The 14,516-nt window shown below is 40.6% G+C and overlaps 1 protein-coding gene across 1 annotated transcript; it reads right to left on the minus strand.

Moving 5' to 3' along the window:
• Positions 1-663: 663 nt before the first annotated feature.
• On the minus strand, positions 664-12,877 carry lrrc8c (leucine rich repeat containing 8 VRAC subunit C). Its single transcript, XM_031318315.2, has 4 exons — positions 12,863-12,877; positions 12,011-12,186; positions 5,211-5,353; positions 664-3,223 (listed from the first exon to the last, which is right to left on the minus strand). Exons 3-4 carry the CDS (start codon positions 5,346-5,348, stop codon positions 983-985), a joined length of 2,379 nt encoding a protein of 792 aa, XP_031174175.1. The 5' UTR covers positions 5,349-5,353; positions 12,011-12,186; positions 12,863-12,877; the 3' UTR covers positions 664-982.
• Between the last annotated feature and the right edge of the window lie 1,639 nt (positions 12,878-14,516).

Genomic DNA, 14,516 nt, shown 5'->3' on the forward strand with positions numbered 1-14,516 from the left:
AATGGAAAAACGCCATTAGACCACATTCGGAAGTAAATTGGGCCACGTATGACCACATTTTTTAGCATTGTGTATATGTATGTGTCCTGGGCCACATTAAGGACCGTCAACTCAACTGTGAGCGGAACTACGTACTCATTCAAAGTATTTCTCCCTGCTCTTATACCCCGGCTGTCCGGAGCTCTGATCCCCACTGTAGCCTGGAAAAGGGCAGCCGCTTGGAGACACATACTACTGCCAGGTGTAAACATGTGTACCTAGAGCTTTCCACTTGTGATCGACTCACTCAGGACAGATTTTAATACCAGGTGAAAACAGCCTATAACAGCTTAAACCCAGACAAAACTGGTATACTCTTATGTCTTACAGTAAAATGTGCTATTTTAGAAAAAGTATTTCACGCTGCTACTTGATGCAATATTTATTTGCTCTGTGTGTCATTCAGTTTAATTGAGTCAACACAAAATTTCTGAGGTTCCTGTGAGATAACTCCGGCAAATAAAACATTTTCATTTTAAAACATTTTCATTTTAAAACATCGTTTTGGTTCTATCTGATGCTGTTTTGAGTTGTAAGCAGCGTATAACCTGCAGTGTAAAACCTAAAAGGAAAGGAACAAATGCTGAACTACATTGTAATCAAGTTTGGCATTTTTATTTTGACAAGTAAACTAAATGATGAATATAATCACGGTGCAAATTATTATAATATCACATTTTGTTGCGCCTTAAGGCTGCGTTATGCCGGCGTTGTTTGGTTCAGTATGAAAAAGCGAAAACGGCGAAATTGCAGTATCTCTGTGTGAAAGAGGCTTATGTTACAATATATGAATGAGTAATTATCCCTTCCATCAAGGAAACTGGAAACATAACTTTCTTAACAGTAGTGTAATACTTAAGTATGGTAATGAGTTCATACAAAACAAATGCTCGGAATTGGTAGACCGAACAAACAGCAGGCACTGTGGCTACAAAAAGGCATCTCACTCAGCCTTCATTTGGTCCCTGACATCAGGAGGCAGAGTTTGAAACAGTGTCTCTTCCACTATAAGGCCGCTGTGCTTCAATGCACGACAGCAACCGAGCTCTTGGGGCAGAAGCTCAAAGTGGTTGCCTTTGAGGTCCAAGTACGTCAGTTGAGCTAGGTAGGAAATCTTTGGCGACAGTGAGGACAGCGAGTTTTTGCCAAGCTTCAGTGTTTTGAGCTTTTTGCAAAAGAAGAGCTCATCTGGTAGATTTTCGATTTTGTTACAGGTGACAGAGAAATACTGTAGACTCTGAAGAACTCCAATTTCTGGAGGGATGAATCGGATGTCATTGTTGGACACGTCCAGGTAGCGCAGCTTGTTGCACAAGAACAGGTGCGAAGGCAATATCTCGATCTTGTTGTGACTGAAGTAGAGGCGCTCTAGGCTGCCAAGCTTCTTGATATGCTCTGGGATGTACATGATACCATTGTACCAAAGTTTAAGGCAAGTGAGTTTTCGAAGATGTTGGAAGCTGATGATCTCCTCTATTGAGCGAAGGTTATTCTCTTTCAGGTCAAGCTCTTGCAGATTGGTTAGGCTGAAGATTGCATGTGGGATGCGTTCCAGATCACAATGCACTAGCTCCAGCTCGATCAGGTTGGTCATCTTTTTCAGGTTGTTGAGCATTACGAGCTTAGTGCCATCATTGTGCAAGTACAGCCGCTGCAGATGGCTGGAGACATCCACTATAGACTGAGGTATCTTGGTCAAATTGCTCTTAAGATAAAGCATTTTCAAACCCTTCATCTCCCGCAGTGACTCAAGAGCTATATTTTTGGAGGCATCAGGGCTTAGAGACCCGGTGAGATAGAGCTCCTCTAAGTTGCGCAGGACATACATCCAGTTTGGAAGTTCCCTGTTATCATCGAATTTCACACGAAGCACTTTCAGGTTCTCTTTGAGGAAGGAGGTAGCTGTTGTTTGCGACTTTAAAGAGGATTGGTAAAGAGACAGCTCCTGAAGGTCTTCCAGCTGAGAGATTGAGCCAGGGATGGTGGCATTGTTGATGATCTCCAGCCTGAGTGACTGCAGCTCTGTCAACTCAAAGACAGTGTCGGGTAACCCAGGGAGCATGAACAGCTGAAGTTCAAGTCTGTTGTTGCTGTTAGTCTGGAGTTTCTGACGCAATTTATCCGCGGTCCACTCATTGTTGAGGTTGAGCTGTTTCAGTTTGTTCTCACTGACCTCGGATAGAAACACTGCAAATCGTTTAGAATACAGCGGGTCATACTGATCAATCATGTGTAGCATGAAAGCAAAATCGTTTTTGACGTCTGGGATGTCATTGATGCCTGTTTCCTGTCGCACATACTCAAAGGAGTATTCTTTCAGTGAGCGGTAAAACAGCCAGTAAGAGGTGTAGAGGCTTGTTAATCCATAGACAGCCACTAAACACAGGTAACAGTAAGAAAGCTTAGAAAACAGATGAGCCATAGTGTGGTTGCATTGAAAGTTACGGTAGCCTGTCATGTCCTGGATCTCAACTTGGCAACTCACTCTATTTCGCACTTTATTCACGAGAGAACTATTATAGGCAATGATCAGGAGGAATTTAAACACCTTGAATACTGTCTGCCGGACGTACATCAGATAGAGAATGTCTCCTTCCTCAACGTGCAAACGGAACTTCTTCACCTTTTCAAAAAGAGCTTTAGCTTGTTCACCCTCTTTTTTATCAAGAGCACTTGCTGATGGTTTGTCAACTACAATCTTTTCTGGTATAGACCGGAGGGACTGTGTCTTCTCCAAACTTCCTTCTCCGGGAGACAAAGCAATGTTGGACCTAGAAGTGGCACTCTTTTTATCCTTTTCTTCAGGATTTTCTCCGGACACCTCCGACAAAGCTCGTGTGGTCCAGGGAGAGTCGAAGCACTTGCTGAGCATGGAGATGAAATGCTCTATTTTAGAGCTCGAGCCAGGGAATTTGAACCAGAAGTTGCTACACACCATGAAAATGAGAGTGTGTATAAGAACCAAATAAGGAAAGAACTTGGCATACCAATGCAGAGCTTTCTCATAACACATCTGATTGATGAAAAGGTACTGTTGAAAATCCAGCTGGGTTTTCAGGCCTGTCATTTCTTTTGGTACGGCTGAAATATTGGACTGCAGGTGTAACAGTGACTTCACTTCCACTTCACTTGTGTTCCCCAAAGACTCTCTCTGAGGAAGGCATATGATCTTATCTTGCATTACCTAAAAGGAAATGTAGGGTGAAAAGGAAGATTAGACAAATTTAAAGGACATCATCCCACCAATGCAGCCCCTTTCATTACTTCAATGCAGGGCTGTTTTGGGGTTTAAAAGGCCTGCTGAGAGACACCTGATTTCCCCAGATGGATTTTCTCTGCATACACAATTTCTTGTGTATGCAATCGGCTTTCTACTTCTATGCATGCGCATGACAAAGTCTCGAGACAGGGAAAGTATCACTGTGACAGCAGTGCAGTGGGATGAAAGGAGAGATCCCCACACAAATCACATTTACAAGAATTGCATCCAAAGTCAGACTTAAACTGAAACTAATACAAAGTAGCCTCCAGAAGTGTTAAGTGTTAAATTCAGACACATACATTATTGCTGTATGGAGACGCTGTGCCCTCACTGCTGAGCCTGTTCTCTCACTGAGCCCCGTCACATACAACACAGTAAACCCACACACATACAAACATAAATAAACAATTATTGCATCAACCTGTTAAAATGAATAAGTATTGCTTGAAAAATTGGGTTGGAGTAGAAGAGAAGTCGTTTTACTGACCTAAATTGAGCAATTACTGTGTGGGTTTGGTAACACCACTCAGGGTGAAAAGAACGCTCTCAAGAGAGGCATAAAAACAGGATAATTAAACATTGGTTCATGTCTCCCCATCATTAAGCCTCTGTACACCACTGCAGGAACAAAGTACGGGCCATCCTCAGAGACCCCCACTAAATACAACCTATGGCATCACAGGCCAGAAAGTCACACAACACAACACAGCAGGTTCAGCCGAAACTCCTTCCTATCTGCAATAATGCATCGACTCATTGCCAACAAGCTATTGTTATTACAGTGCATTTAAACGTTTCGTACTGCCTGTCTAACCTGATTTCTCTGACTAACCTGGTTTACGAATTGCATGTAAACATACTGAATATCGACTTGGAAAGTTGGCATCAGTAAACAACCCCTGCCTTTAGTGTTTACTGAAAATAATGAAAAACAGCTGCTTCACTCTGCAATGCTAACAACAGGAAACAGGGCACTTTAATTTAATGGTGGCAGGCCTAAATGGGAGACATTTTGTGCACTTTGTTTAGCTGACTGATACCAATGCCCATGCACAAGAACTACATTTGTGAAGAGTGAATCCAAAAGGGCATTATTACGATGGTTAAGTGCAAAGCAGCTGTGCTGCAGCACATCACAGACTAAAATGCTTAGTCAGGTCTGCTGGGGTCTCTGAAAAGCTGATCTGCAGCGAATATTGTGTGAGGCAATGACGTAATTATACAAAATGGCATGTTGATAATGTTCTGACTTATAAAGTAAACTTGACTACATGAATAATGATCTACTCAATTTATTAACCATTACATTGTGTCCAAACACTGTTATCGTGAGAGTGGAAATCAACAGCTGCTCCCACTCTGATAAATATCCTGTTAACTGTTTTTCTAAAAATGTTTTGGTATCATTTCCAGGATTTACACTACAGAGAATTGCAGGAGCCAAAAAATCAGTCCTATTCTAAGTTAAGCACTGGGCCAAGAGTTTGGAATCTTGATGTTTACTGAAAGGGGCTGGCTGGGTTAATATTTCCACTGGTAAACTCCTGTTGGGATGAATGCTTCCTTTGCTGCTCCCAGTCCAGGTTGTAAAAGCAGGGAATTAGTGCTTTTGAGCTGGTGCCAGAGAGGAGGCAGAGTAGTAATGTTCTTTCAGAGAGCCTATAGGCTTGCTCTAGTGAATTAAATTACTGCCCTTTCACTGTGATGAAAAAAATAGTAGGACAACTCCTTTTATCTCATAAACATGTTGCAGTTTGAGCTCATGTTACATTAGCATGCATTAGCTAAATTACTCCCTCACTTTCAAAGAGATGGTTACAGTAGAATAGTGGAAACACAAGCCATTACAAAACCTTATGGAACACATGAATGCAAAGCCTGTATATCATGGTGAGGCAATGTTACTGACCTGAAGAGTGCATCCGAAAACACCAATCATGAGCATGACTACAGACAGGTAGTCGGTGAACACATCCCACCACGGCTTCAGGACTCTGAACGCTGGCTGCTGTTCAGAGAACTGCCGGAATTCCATCACAGGAATCATGATGCCTGGTAACAAAAGAGTGGAAAATGATCCCAAATGACTTTCAGTCATACAATGGGGCAAATGGTTTGGCTATAACGGGGGATGAAACAATGGCGTTATTCAATTCCCAGCATTAAGGGGTATTCCTGTTTATAACAACTCACAACAGTACACTGTAGGTTTTTAGCCTTCATTCATGTCCCGCTCAAGATAACTTGAAATGACTTCAATCCTCAACTTTTCATCGAGTGCCACCATAAGGTCAAATTTTCAATTTGTGCAATACTTTGGTTTATGCCCAACTATCTGCACAAACTAATCACATTCCAATCAGCCTCAGCTGTATTTGTGTTTAGTGCGAATTAGAAAACGTGAGCACACAAGCTGATGGCGAACATGGTAAAACGTATACTTTCTTTATAAGCATTTTAGCACTTTTTTGGTTATTGTGAGCATGTTAGCATGCTATTATCATTCGGCCTCAGAGCCGCAAGCATAGCTGTAGACCAGCGGCAACGGGTTACTCACATTGGGGAGGACAGAAGGAAAACCAACCAAAAGTGTCATGTATTTTACAATAACTCTACTTTCTTATGATGATCGGAAAATTAAGCAGCAAAAACAATCAGAATCCAGTTTATTGCACACAATTATTTGCATACAAGTTTTTTTGTTTTGTTTATTAGTTTATATGTCATGGACAGTCCCCTTTAATTAACTGTAGTCCCCAGCCAGTTGACAATAGGCATCCTAAAATACTGGTTAAAAAATTAAAATAAAATAAATTACATTACATATATAATGACAGCAGGCCTAAGCAAAAGGGAGTAAAACATACAGACATGTGGCACACAATTGGGCAAGTACAAACAACTCTGGATGGTAATGAACCTGGGTTCCCGTGTGTGTGTGTGTGTGTGTGTGTGTGTGTGTGTGTGTGTGTGTGTGTGTGTGTGTGTGTGTGTGTGTTAGATAATGTGGCACAAGCATGTCAGTGCAATGAGGGGGGATGCAGCACCGAGTACATTACAGTGGAAATTTTACACAACTCCCTCAGATTTAAAAAGGACAGACAACAAAACAGTGTAAATCTGGAATTAGCCAAGCCACTGTGCCTTAAACTGATGAGTCACTCTCTAGTGGAGCTCCATCATTATACAAACGCACATTACTAATGTAACTATTTGTAAGTCAGTGGCCACAAAAGACTAAATAAATGACTCATGTTGTAGAGCTTGTGTTTGGACATTAACTTCATAGCCCAAGAAGCCCACATATTTGTAAAGTGGCTTCACAATAAACTTGATGACTGACTAAATTGAATTATACCAGAACCCAGCCCTTTCGTTGTTTACACACAGACTCTATGGTCTTCAAGTTACAGTATTAATCTCTTAAAAGTCTGTTTAAAAACGTTCTATAATAATCTTTCAGCATCTTGTAATCCAAGAGGTCTGAGAGAAGACATCTGCACCTCTGACGTTGGCCAATCACAGGTCATTTCAGAGAGAGAGAGAAAGCCTTCCTATTGGCTGTTCTGCCGATGCAGATGTGCGTGCTGGTGCCTTCTGTTTACTGTAGCCAAAGGCCAAAGAGCATCAGCTAATTTAAGGCTAAACTACTAGAAGAGATTTTTTGTGAACAATCTATACACAGTACATATAGGAACGAAGTTGTGTAAAAAGTAGTCCAGTTTATTGTCTAGGGAGCGGAGCTGGTCTGCTGGGGTTAGCCTTTAGCCTGACGAACACCTGACGTTTGGTGTGTTTACGTTTCCTTAGTCTATATCAACGACGTTCCACTTCCAGGATTGCTCCGGTGCCGCCAGAAATTCCACCGGATGCACCTCTTTTCGGCCGGATGTCCATTTCCTTCCACTTTCTTTGTTTTGGAATTCTAAACTCCGGTGGATTTATGAGGACTATAGTTAACTACTCCTCAGATCTCTGCAGGGTAAATCCAGACAGCTAGCTAGACTATCTGTCCAATCTGAGTTTTCTGTTGCACGACTAAAACAACTTTTGAACGTACACATGTTCCACCAAAACAAGTTCCCGAGGCTATTTTGCAGCGCACCGTGGCTGTCGGGTGCTTAGCTCCGCCCAGGACGATTGTGATTGGTTTAAAGAACGTTTTTCTCCCATCCCGGAATGCTGTGTGGACTAGCCAGACCCTCCTTCGCAGCGCTGTGGAGGAAGGTCTGGCAAAGCAAGAATAACGTTTCCTTTCACACAACGTCCGGCGTCTCCTCGTTCGGATGGCATCAGGCCGATACGAGGACCAGAGCCTGAAGCCGTGGCACCGCCTACTGCAGTCATCCTAGCGAGGACATGGCAGAGTCGGTGTGAGAGAAAAACGTAAATGTGGTAGATGAGCCGGTAGTTTAGCCTTCTGCTAACTCTAGCTGCGGCTAATTCAAGTTCATGTTTATGTAGCTAACTAGAACCTCGGTTCACAGTATGTCCTCTCAAAGGGCTTTATAAAGAAAACAGGACGGTCATTCTAATAGAATTGCAACTATAACAGCACGTCATCTGGTTGAAATGAGCGATTAGTGCTCGTACAGGTTAGGCCCTCCTTGCATGGAAATGATACATACATAAGTTTTCCCCACACAAAACCATCATATGGAATAATGGAAACATTACTGTTGGAAAAAAATCTAAGAAAAATTGGGTTAGTAAAGGTATTGTTTTTGTATGAAGAATAATGTATGTTGTTTTGTCCCTTATTTGTATTTTTGAGGTTTGTTTGTTTTTTTTAATTCTTTTTTAAATTCACTTATTTAAAGTCATTTTCTTTTTTCTCTGATTCATTATATTGAGTATATATCTAAAATGTTATATATTTGAATGTTTTTTTCAGTAAAGGTGTTGAAAAAAAGTACTTGTACTGGTGACTGTATGAAGCCGGTGCATGTCAGGCCCCAAGGAAGTTCGCCGGGCTTTTAAGTGTAATTTCATTCCCGGAAGTTTTTTGGCTTCACATGCCACTGAGCAACTCTCATAAATGGGGCTCCGCCTTGAACGGTGTATCCAATTCTCTTTACACATCCATGGCGCATGCCTGTGCTTGCCAGATGTGAGGGGCTATACAGAGAGGGGGCAGGGAGAGCTGCAGGAGGAGGTCTCCCTTTACTTTAAGATCTGGCGTTTTTTTTAAATTCTACCTCCTGCAGCTTTAACGGCTGTAACTTGTATAAGAGTGTGTAAGAGCGGTGTATCCCTGATGCAGCTTTCTGCTCACATGCTCTGGTCACCTTCTGTAAAGTGCTTACTGCAGCTGCAAGTGTCCTATTTCCAATGTCTGTCTGGCAGTGGAGTTGGCTGCATTGTCATTCAAACTTAGAAGGTCTACTCAATAAAAACCTTTGTACAAGCACTGGTGATTTTTGTAGTAAAACATCTCAGCTTGAAATTAATTTTTTCATAATTCTATCACAATGGGCTGGTGGAAACAATGAAAAATGCTAAATAAATGTAAAATATCATCCAAATACAAACATATCCCGTATGTGTCAAAAGTTTAATCATATCATCAATCATGTAATGAATAATCTACAAGGTGCCAGACCATAATGTACAGTGTTTTATGATCTGCAGCACCACAGTGCCTAAGAGACAGGTGTTGGCATTAGCTGATTACATACACTCAAGCTATAGTTCATTATTAATGAGTTTAGCTGTAAAGCAACATTGAATAGGTTCACTAAAAGCATGTGGGCTTTTAGAGAGATCATGTTTTTGCTAGTTCAATTACGTTTTAAGATCTGTATTGATTCACCCATCTCAGGGTCATGACACCCGGCGGGATGGAGAGCCATTGAGGGGATGGTGAACTGTCTACTGAGGTTCACTTCAAATGATCAGAACCATTTTTTGAGCCTGTTCTACCAGACTGGCAAACAGCTTCATTCCCCAGGCTGTCAGGAAGCTCAACACCCTCCCCTCCCCTCCACTCTGCCCCCAAGAACTCTGGACTCAACCCCTTTCTATATCTTATTTGTACATTTTACTTATCTTTTTTATATTTTATATATTACTTACTTACTTACTAATCTTTATTTGTATATATTTCTTATCTTTTAAATTTGTTGCACGTGTCCTTATGCACCGTGGGTCGGATAGAAACGTATTTTCAATTGCTCTGTATGTCTGGCACATATTGCAGAATTGACAATAAAGTTGACTTGACTAGTTATATTTCTATCTATCTGTGCAGTTTCATGTGCCAAGGTTTGAGATATCCATCTCGATTGAATTTAGTTCCTAGCATTAAAAGATATGTATTAATCCAACAGACACATCTGTATCCAGGAACACTGATCTAGTTACTCTGGATTAGACCTTGCTGACCTGAACTGTTAAAGGAAGAAATGTGTTCCGTGTTCTACATAGAAAGTAACTAAGTACATGATGTACAAGTACTGTACTTAAGTACAATTTTGAGGCAATTGAACTTCACTTGAGTATTTCTATTTTCTATGAACTTTCTGCTTACTATGTACTTTATACTTGTACGCAACAATATTGCTATAATTACTAGTTACTTTGAAGATTAAGCTTTTACACACAAACATAAGATAAACTAATTCAGGGGTTCCCAACCTTTTTCGAACTGTGAATCGTTTTTCTATTGTCAATTCGGTAACCTCTCAACCACACTCTGTTTGAATGCTTAAAGGAACACGCCAACTTATTGGGACTGCCACAACTCTTTATTAGACTAGCGGCAGCTTATTCACCATAACCCCCAGAGTTAGATAAGTCCATACATACCCTTCTCATCTCCGTGCGTGTTGTAACTCTGTCCGACGGCTCCACCGGTAGCTTAGCCTAGCACGGATCCTGAAGTTAATCGGTTCCAACTAGCCTACTGCTCCGAATAAGTGACAAAATAATGCCAACATGTTCCCGTTTACATGTTGTGATTTGTATAGTCACAGCATGTACAAATAATAAGGTCACATGAGACACAGCCATCTTCTAACCGTATATAAACTGGGAACTGTATTCGCAGAAAGGCGAAGCACTGCTACTCTCTGCTCGGGGCTTCTCAGGCGGTGCAAGCATATCACTCCGCCCAAGTAGCAGAAGTAGCACTGCTTCGCCTTTCTAAAGTCCCAATAAGTCGGCATGTTCCTTTAAAGATGGTGATGATGGACTGTTTATCTTGCATACTGAGGACCTACTTTATTTAAATTTTTGTTAGAGGTTTGACAGGGAGGGATGATTTCCTGTCTCTGTGTCCCGTGGGTTTCTCCACTGCCACAACTCTTTATTAGACTAGCGGCAGGTCCTGACTCTTGAGTCTATTGATTCCAATGGGAGAAGTGAACGTGAACGCAGGTTATGATCGATTATTTTGCCCCATAGTGACCAATGTAAATATTGGACCCGTTTTTTTACAAGCCACATAACTCCCGGACATTCTGACACTAAAATGGCATTTTTCAGACAAACAAATCAGCAACAAATAAATTGTGTTCAAAACCTGTTTCTGTCTCAGGAACAATCTCTTGTGAGATCTGGCAACACAGATAAGCACTTGAATTCCCTAACAAAACTCTTTTTTTTTTTGCTAAATATGGCTTTTAACTGTGCAAATATATGTTAGCAAAAGAAAATATGAATACATTATGCAAATATAAATCCATCCACAGGACATTCACTACACTTTCAAACAAGACCACGCCCATTTAGGAGACAGCTAGTGTGTGCCTGCCGTTTCATAACATTGGTGCTGCGTGTAATGCGCTATCTAAGTGTAACACGGAGAAAACCCCGGTGACATCATCAGGGTACTTTGTGAGAGGTCAACTGAACGTCATTTGTAAAATCTGCGGTGTGCCTCTTCAAGTTAAAGTGATTTACACTGCTACATATCAAAAAGTGGTACGTTAGAAAAATAGTGAGTATAATTTGACTGTAGGGTACATTTTTTAATACCAGGGTGGATTCGTAAAAAACAATCCAAGAAATAGCACAGAGAAAATAGGCTTTTGGCTCAGTGTGTGAAGCCTGTAGTCTGTAGGTAGGCTACTTTCAGGAAAAAGCCTGTCTTTCCACTGGATGAGTCAGCCATTGAGTTGAGCTGACCAAGCCATATCCTTGTCCCTTCCTGACAGGAAATTTGTCTGAATCCCAGATATCTAAAAACAGACATGTTTGGAACACACCCAGCCCCAGGCATACAAGAAAGTCTTGTCTCGTTTAGGATATGGGCTATATAAAAGAAGGGAAAAAAAACTACCCGCATTGCAGAAAAAAAAAGCCCTTGAATGGGTGATGAGGCGCACATTTAGTAGACTTTATCGTCAAACAGAAGCTCCTGAAAAAAGTGCGAATACAGTCAGAATAGCTGTGAATTATCATCACAAACCATCAATAAGTTATCTGTTTAGGAGCTGAGTTCCCTGTTAGAATATGAGGGATTAATTTAAAGGTGAGAGTTAAACGCGGTTAAACGCTTTGAACGCGGCTTTAAGCCTCGTGCACGCAAACTAAAGCGTGTCCTATTTACAACGACTGTTTGAAGATAGCAGGTAAAGTAACGGTAATCTCAGACTAAACTAGTTGGTGAGACGCTACGCCGACCGCAAATTACGCTATCTAGCCTATACATCGGACCAATATGGTCTTAAACCTACCCTACATCATAAAAAAGTGTGAGTGATTTACCTTCTTTTTAGATGAGAGCTGGAGTTGACGATGTAAGTGGTCGACTTTCAAGCGATGAGATTTAGGAACATGATGTGCGCACTCCCCCTTCTCTTCTGTCCACCGACCTTCCTGGATCTCCGAACACAGACCATGCAGGCATGCCTACTGCAAGCCACTGCCAGGGGCGTGGACTTCTGAGGAAACCCAAGCACAGACTTTGATGTTTGTGATGAATGATTTTTTTTAATATATATATTTATGACAGCTGAGTGGAGGAAGGACAAAACTGCAGCAGTTATCTACTAATAATACTCACAGAAACAAACAACAGCTCTCGCACCGTTGTCCTATACTTTTGCCTTTTCAACCTGGTGAATAAAAGTATCTTTTAGTTCAAGTCAATAAAAGTGCATTGATGGCATGCAGTGGTGGAAGAACTCCCATCCTGTATTTAACTCACATCCTGTATTTAAGTAAAAGTACCAATGTGTGAAAGTAGGCTACTCCTACTCCGCCTACAAGTAAAAGTCCTTTGTTCAAAACCCTTCCTAAGTAAAAGTACAGACTTATCATCAGCTAAATGTAGGCCTACTTAAATGCATCCAAAGTAAGTATCAACATTAATAAACATATATAGGCCTATATGGTTTAACCTTTAGCAATGCATTGTATTTTATGAGCTTATTATCATATGTGAAATGTACTAAGTATAAAGTAGTTGAAAATGGAAATACTCAAGTAAGGTAGGCTAGGCTACATCAAAATGGTACTTTGTTGCAGCACTTGAGTAAATGTTGTTAGTTATATTTTCATTTGTAATAAACACATAAATACATCCCCGAAATAATCTTATAAAGATGTAGGAATTACTGTCTCCTTCACGCTCCACTTTGCCCTCTTGTTCCCTCTGCACGAAGGCTGAAGCTGTTTTGAGCACTGTCGGCTTTTACAGCTGTTTGGAACAATCAGACTATTATGATCTAATACCGTATGACATTTGAAGATTTCCTTTTGCTTAAGGGAAACCAGTAGCTAGAACTTGGAGCGCAGATGCATGCTGATACAATCCAGATCCTTCTGTTCATGGGCAGTCTCACTCTGCAGCCTCTGAACCAGTATGGGCAAGATATTAAAGTATAGCCTGCTTAGCCAGGATATATTCTGTTGGCTGTTTATTAAGTACACCTAGCTAAAACTAATGCAGTCTAATACAACAGCCGCAATAATCCTACCCTCATTAATTAACTCTTTCATAGGGGTATCAATTCAACTTCATGGTCATTGTGGAGCTTGTTGTTTGTGGTTCAGTTGAATCACATTGCGTTGTACTGAGAGGAGTTTCTAATATTTTGCCCATCTCATTTATATCAATGAGGGTATTTTTGTTGTTGTTGCATATTTCAAATATAGTAACCTTTGTTTTGTACTTAGCAACTGTTGGCCCTTTAAACACATAAGAAACTTGAACATAAATGTGTACACTTGGACAACATTGTTTGCAGGCTACTGTCAAGAAGAGATCTCACACCTCTTTTGAACTCAGAAGATTTATGACCTATTATTTATGTAAGGGACTATACAAAAATATCACGGTGGTGAGGGGGCCTGAAGCTTATTGTTTCACTTCGTTAAAAAAAAGCAAAAGCCCTCCCCATGGTTTTTCTTTGAACTTGACGTAGTTAACTGCAACACCCTCCCCACAACATGTCGAGATTATTAACGCATCCTCATACCTTAACGACTTAAGACTAGATATTTTTCCTACAGTCCCTAATGTTTCATGTTTGCTCTAGGCAGTATAAGGAAACAGAAATGTGGTGTGCATGTGGTAGCAGAGCACTTTAATCAAAGAAATGACACTCATGACTCGTAAATTAAATTGGGTGAACCATCAAAATATTACAAAGGTAACCTTTTATCAATATAAACTTCATTTCAGTCAAACTAGAAGATGTATAATATATCTTCAGATATAAGATCTAAAAAACTAAACAAAAAAAACAAGCACCTAAATACCTGAACCATAATCACAAACTAAGTATGTCTAAAATTAAAATAAATACAATAATATCCTCTACTACTTTTTACAATGTTCCCAAGTTATAATAAGATTGTATTGTTTTTGTAACATTGACATTGACTTGAGTAGAAGTAGCACTTGCATCACAACAACTATCACTAGGATGTTAATGGTGACCTAAGGTTTACTGTATGTGCTGTGCTACTGCTGCAAGCTTCATTGACATTTTCACAAAAGTTATTGGTCTACCCATTACAAAAGAAACAGCTGGAAACCTTTAGTAAATACAAGTGGGGAAGAGCTACTTGCATTTGAAAGCAACGTAACACAAAGCAGAGGAATGTGTGTCAAACAGAGCCAAGGTTTCTTTGCCTTAGCTGGCTCGACAAAGCCTGAAGCCCCAATCAGAGGTAACGGGTACCATGACGGTGGTTATCAAATTTCTCTGTTAACTCCGGTTTTCTTTTTCAGTCTCTGTGCGCTTCCCATAAAAGGGGGCATTAA

This window comes from Sander lucioperca, chromosome 11, assembly GCF_008315115.2.
Source record: "Sander lucioperca isolate FBNREF2018 chromosome 11, SLUC_FBN_1.2, whole genome shotgun sequence".
In the NCBI taxonomy this organism is placed as follows: Eukaryota; Metazoa; Chordata; class Actinopteri; order Perciformes; family Percidae; genus Sander; species Sander lucioperca.

Excerpts from the sequence above, each read along its gene's own strand:
- lrrc8c (XM_031318315.2), bottom strand. The coding sequence starts at position 5,348 with ATGATTCCTGTGATGGAATTCCGGCAGTTCTCTGAACAGCAGCCAGCG. Across the intron at positions 3,224-5,210 it reads TTTTCGGATGCACTCTTCAG|GTAATGCAAGATAAGATCAT; the intron begins GTCAGTAACATT and ends ATTTCCTTTTAG.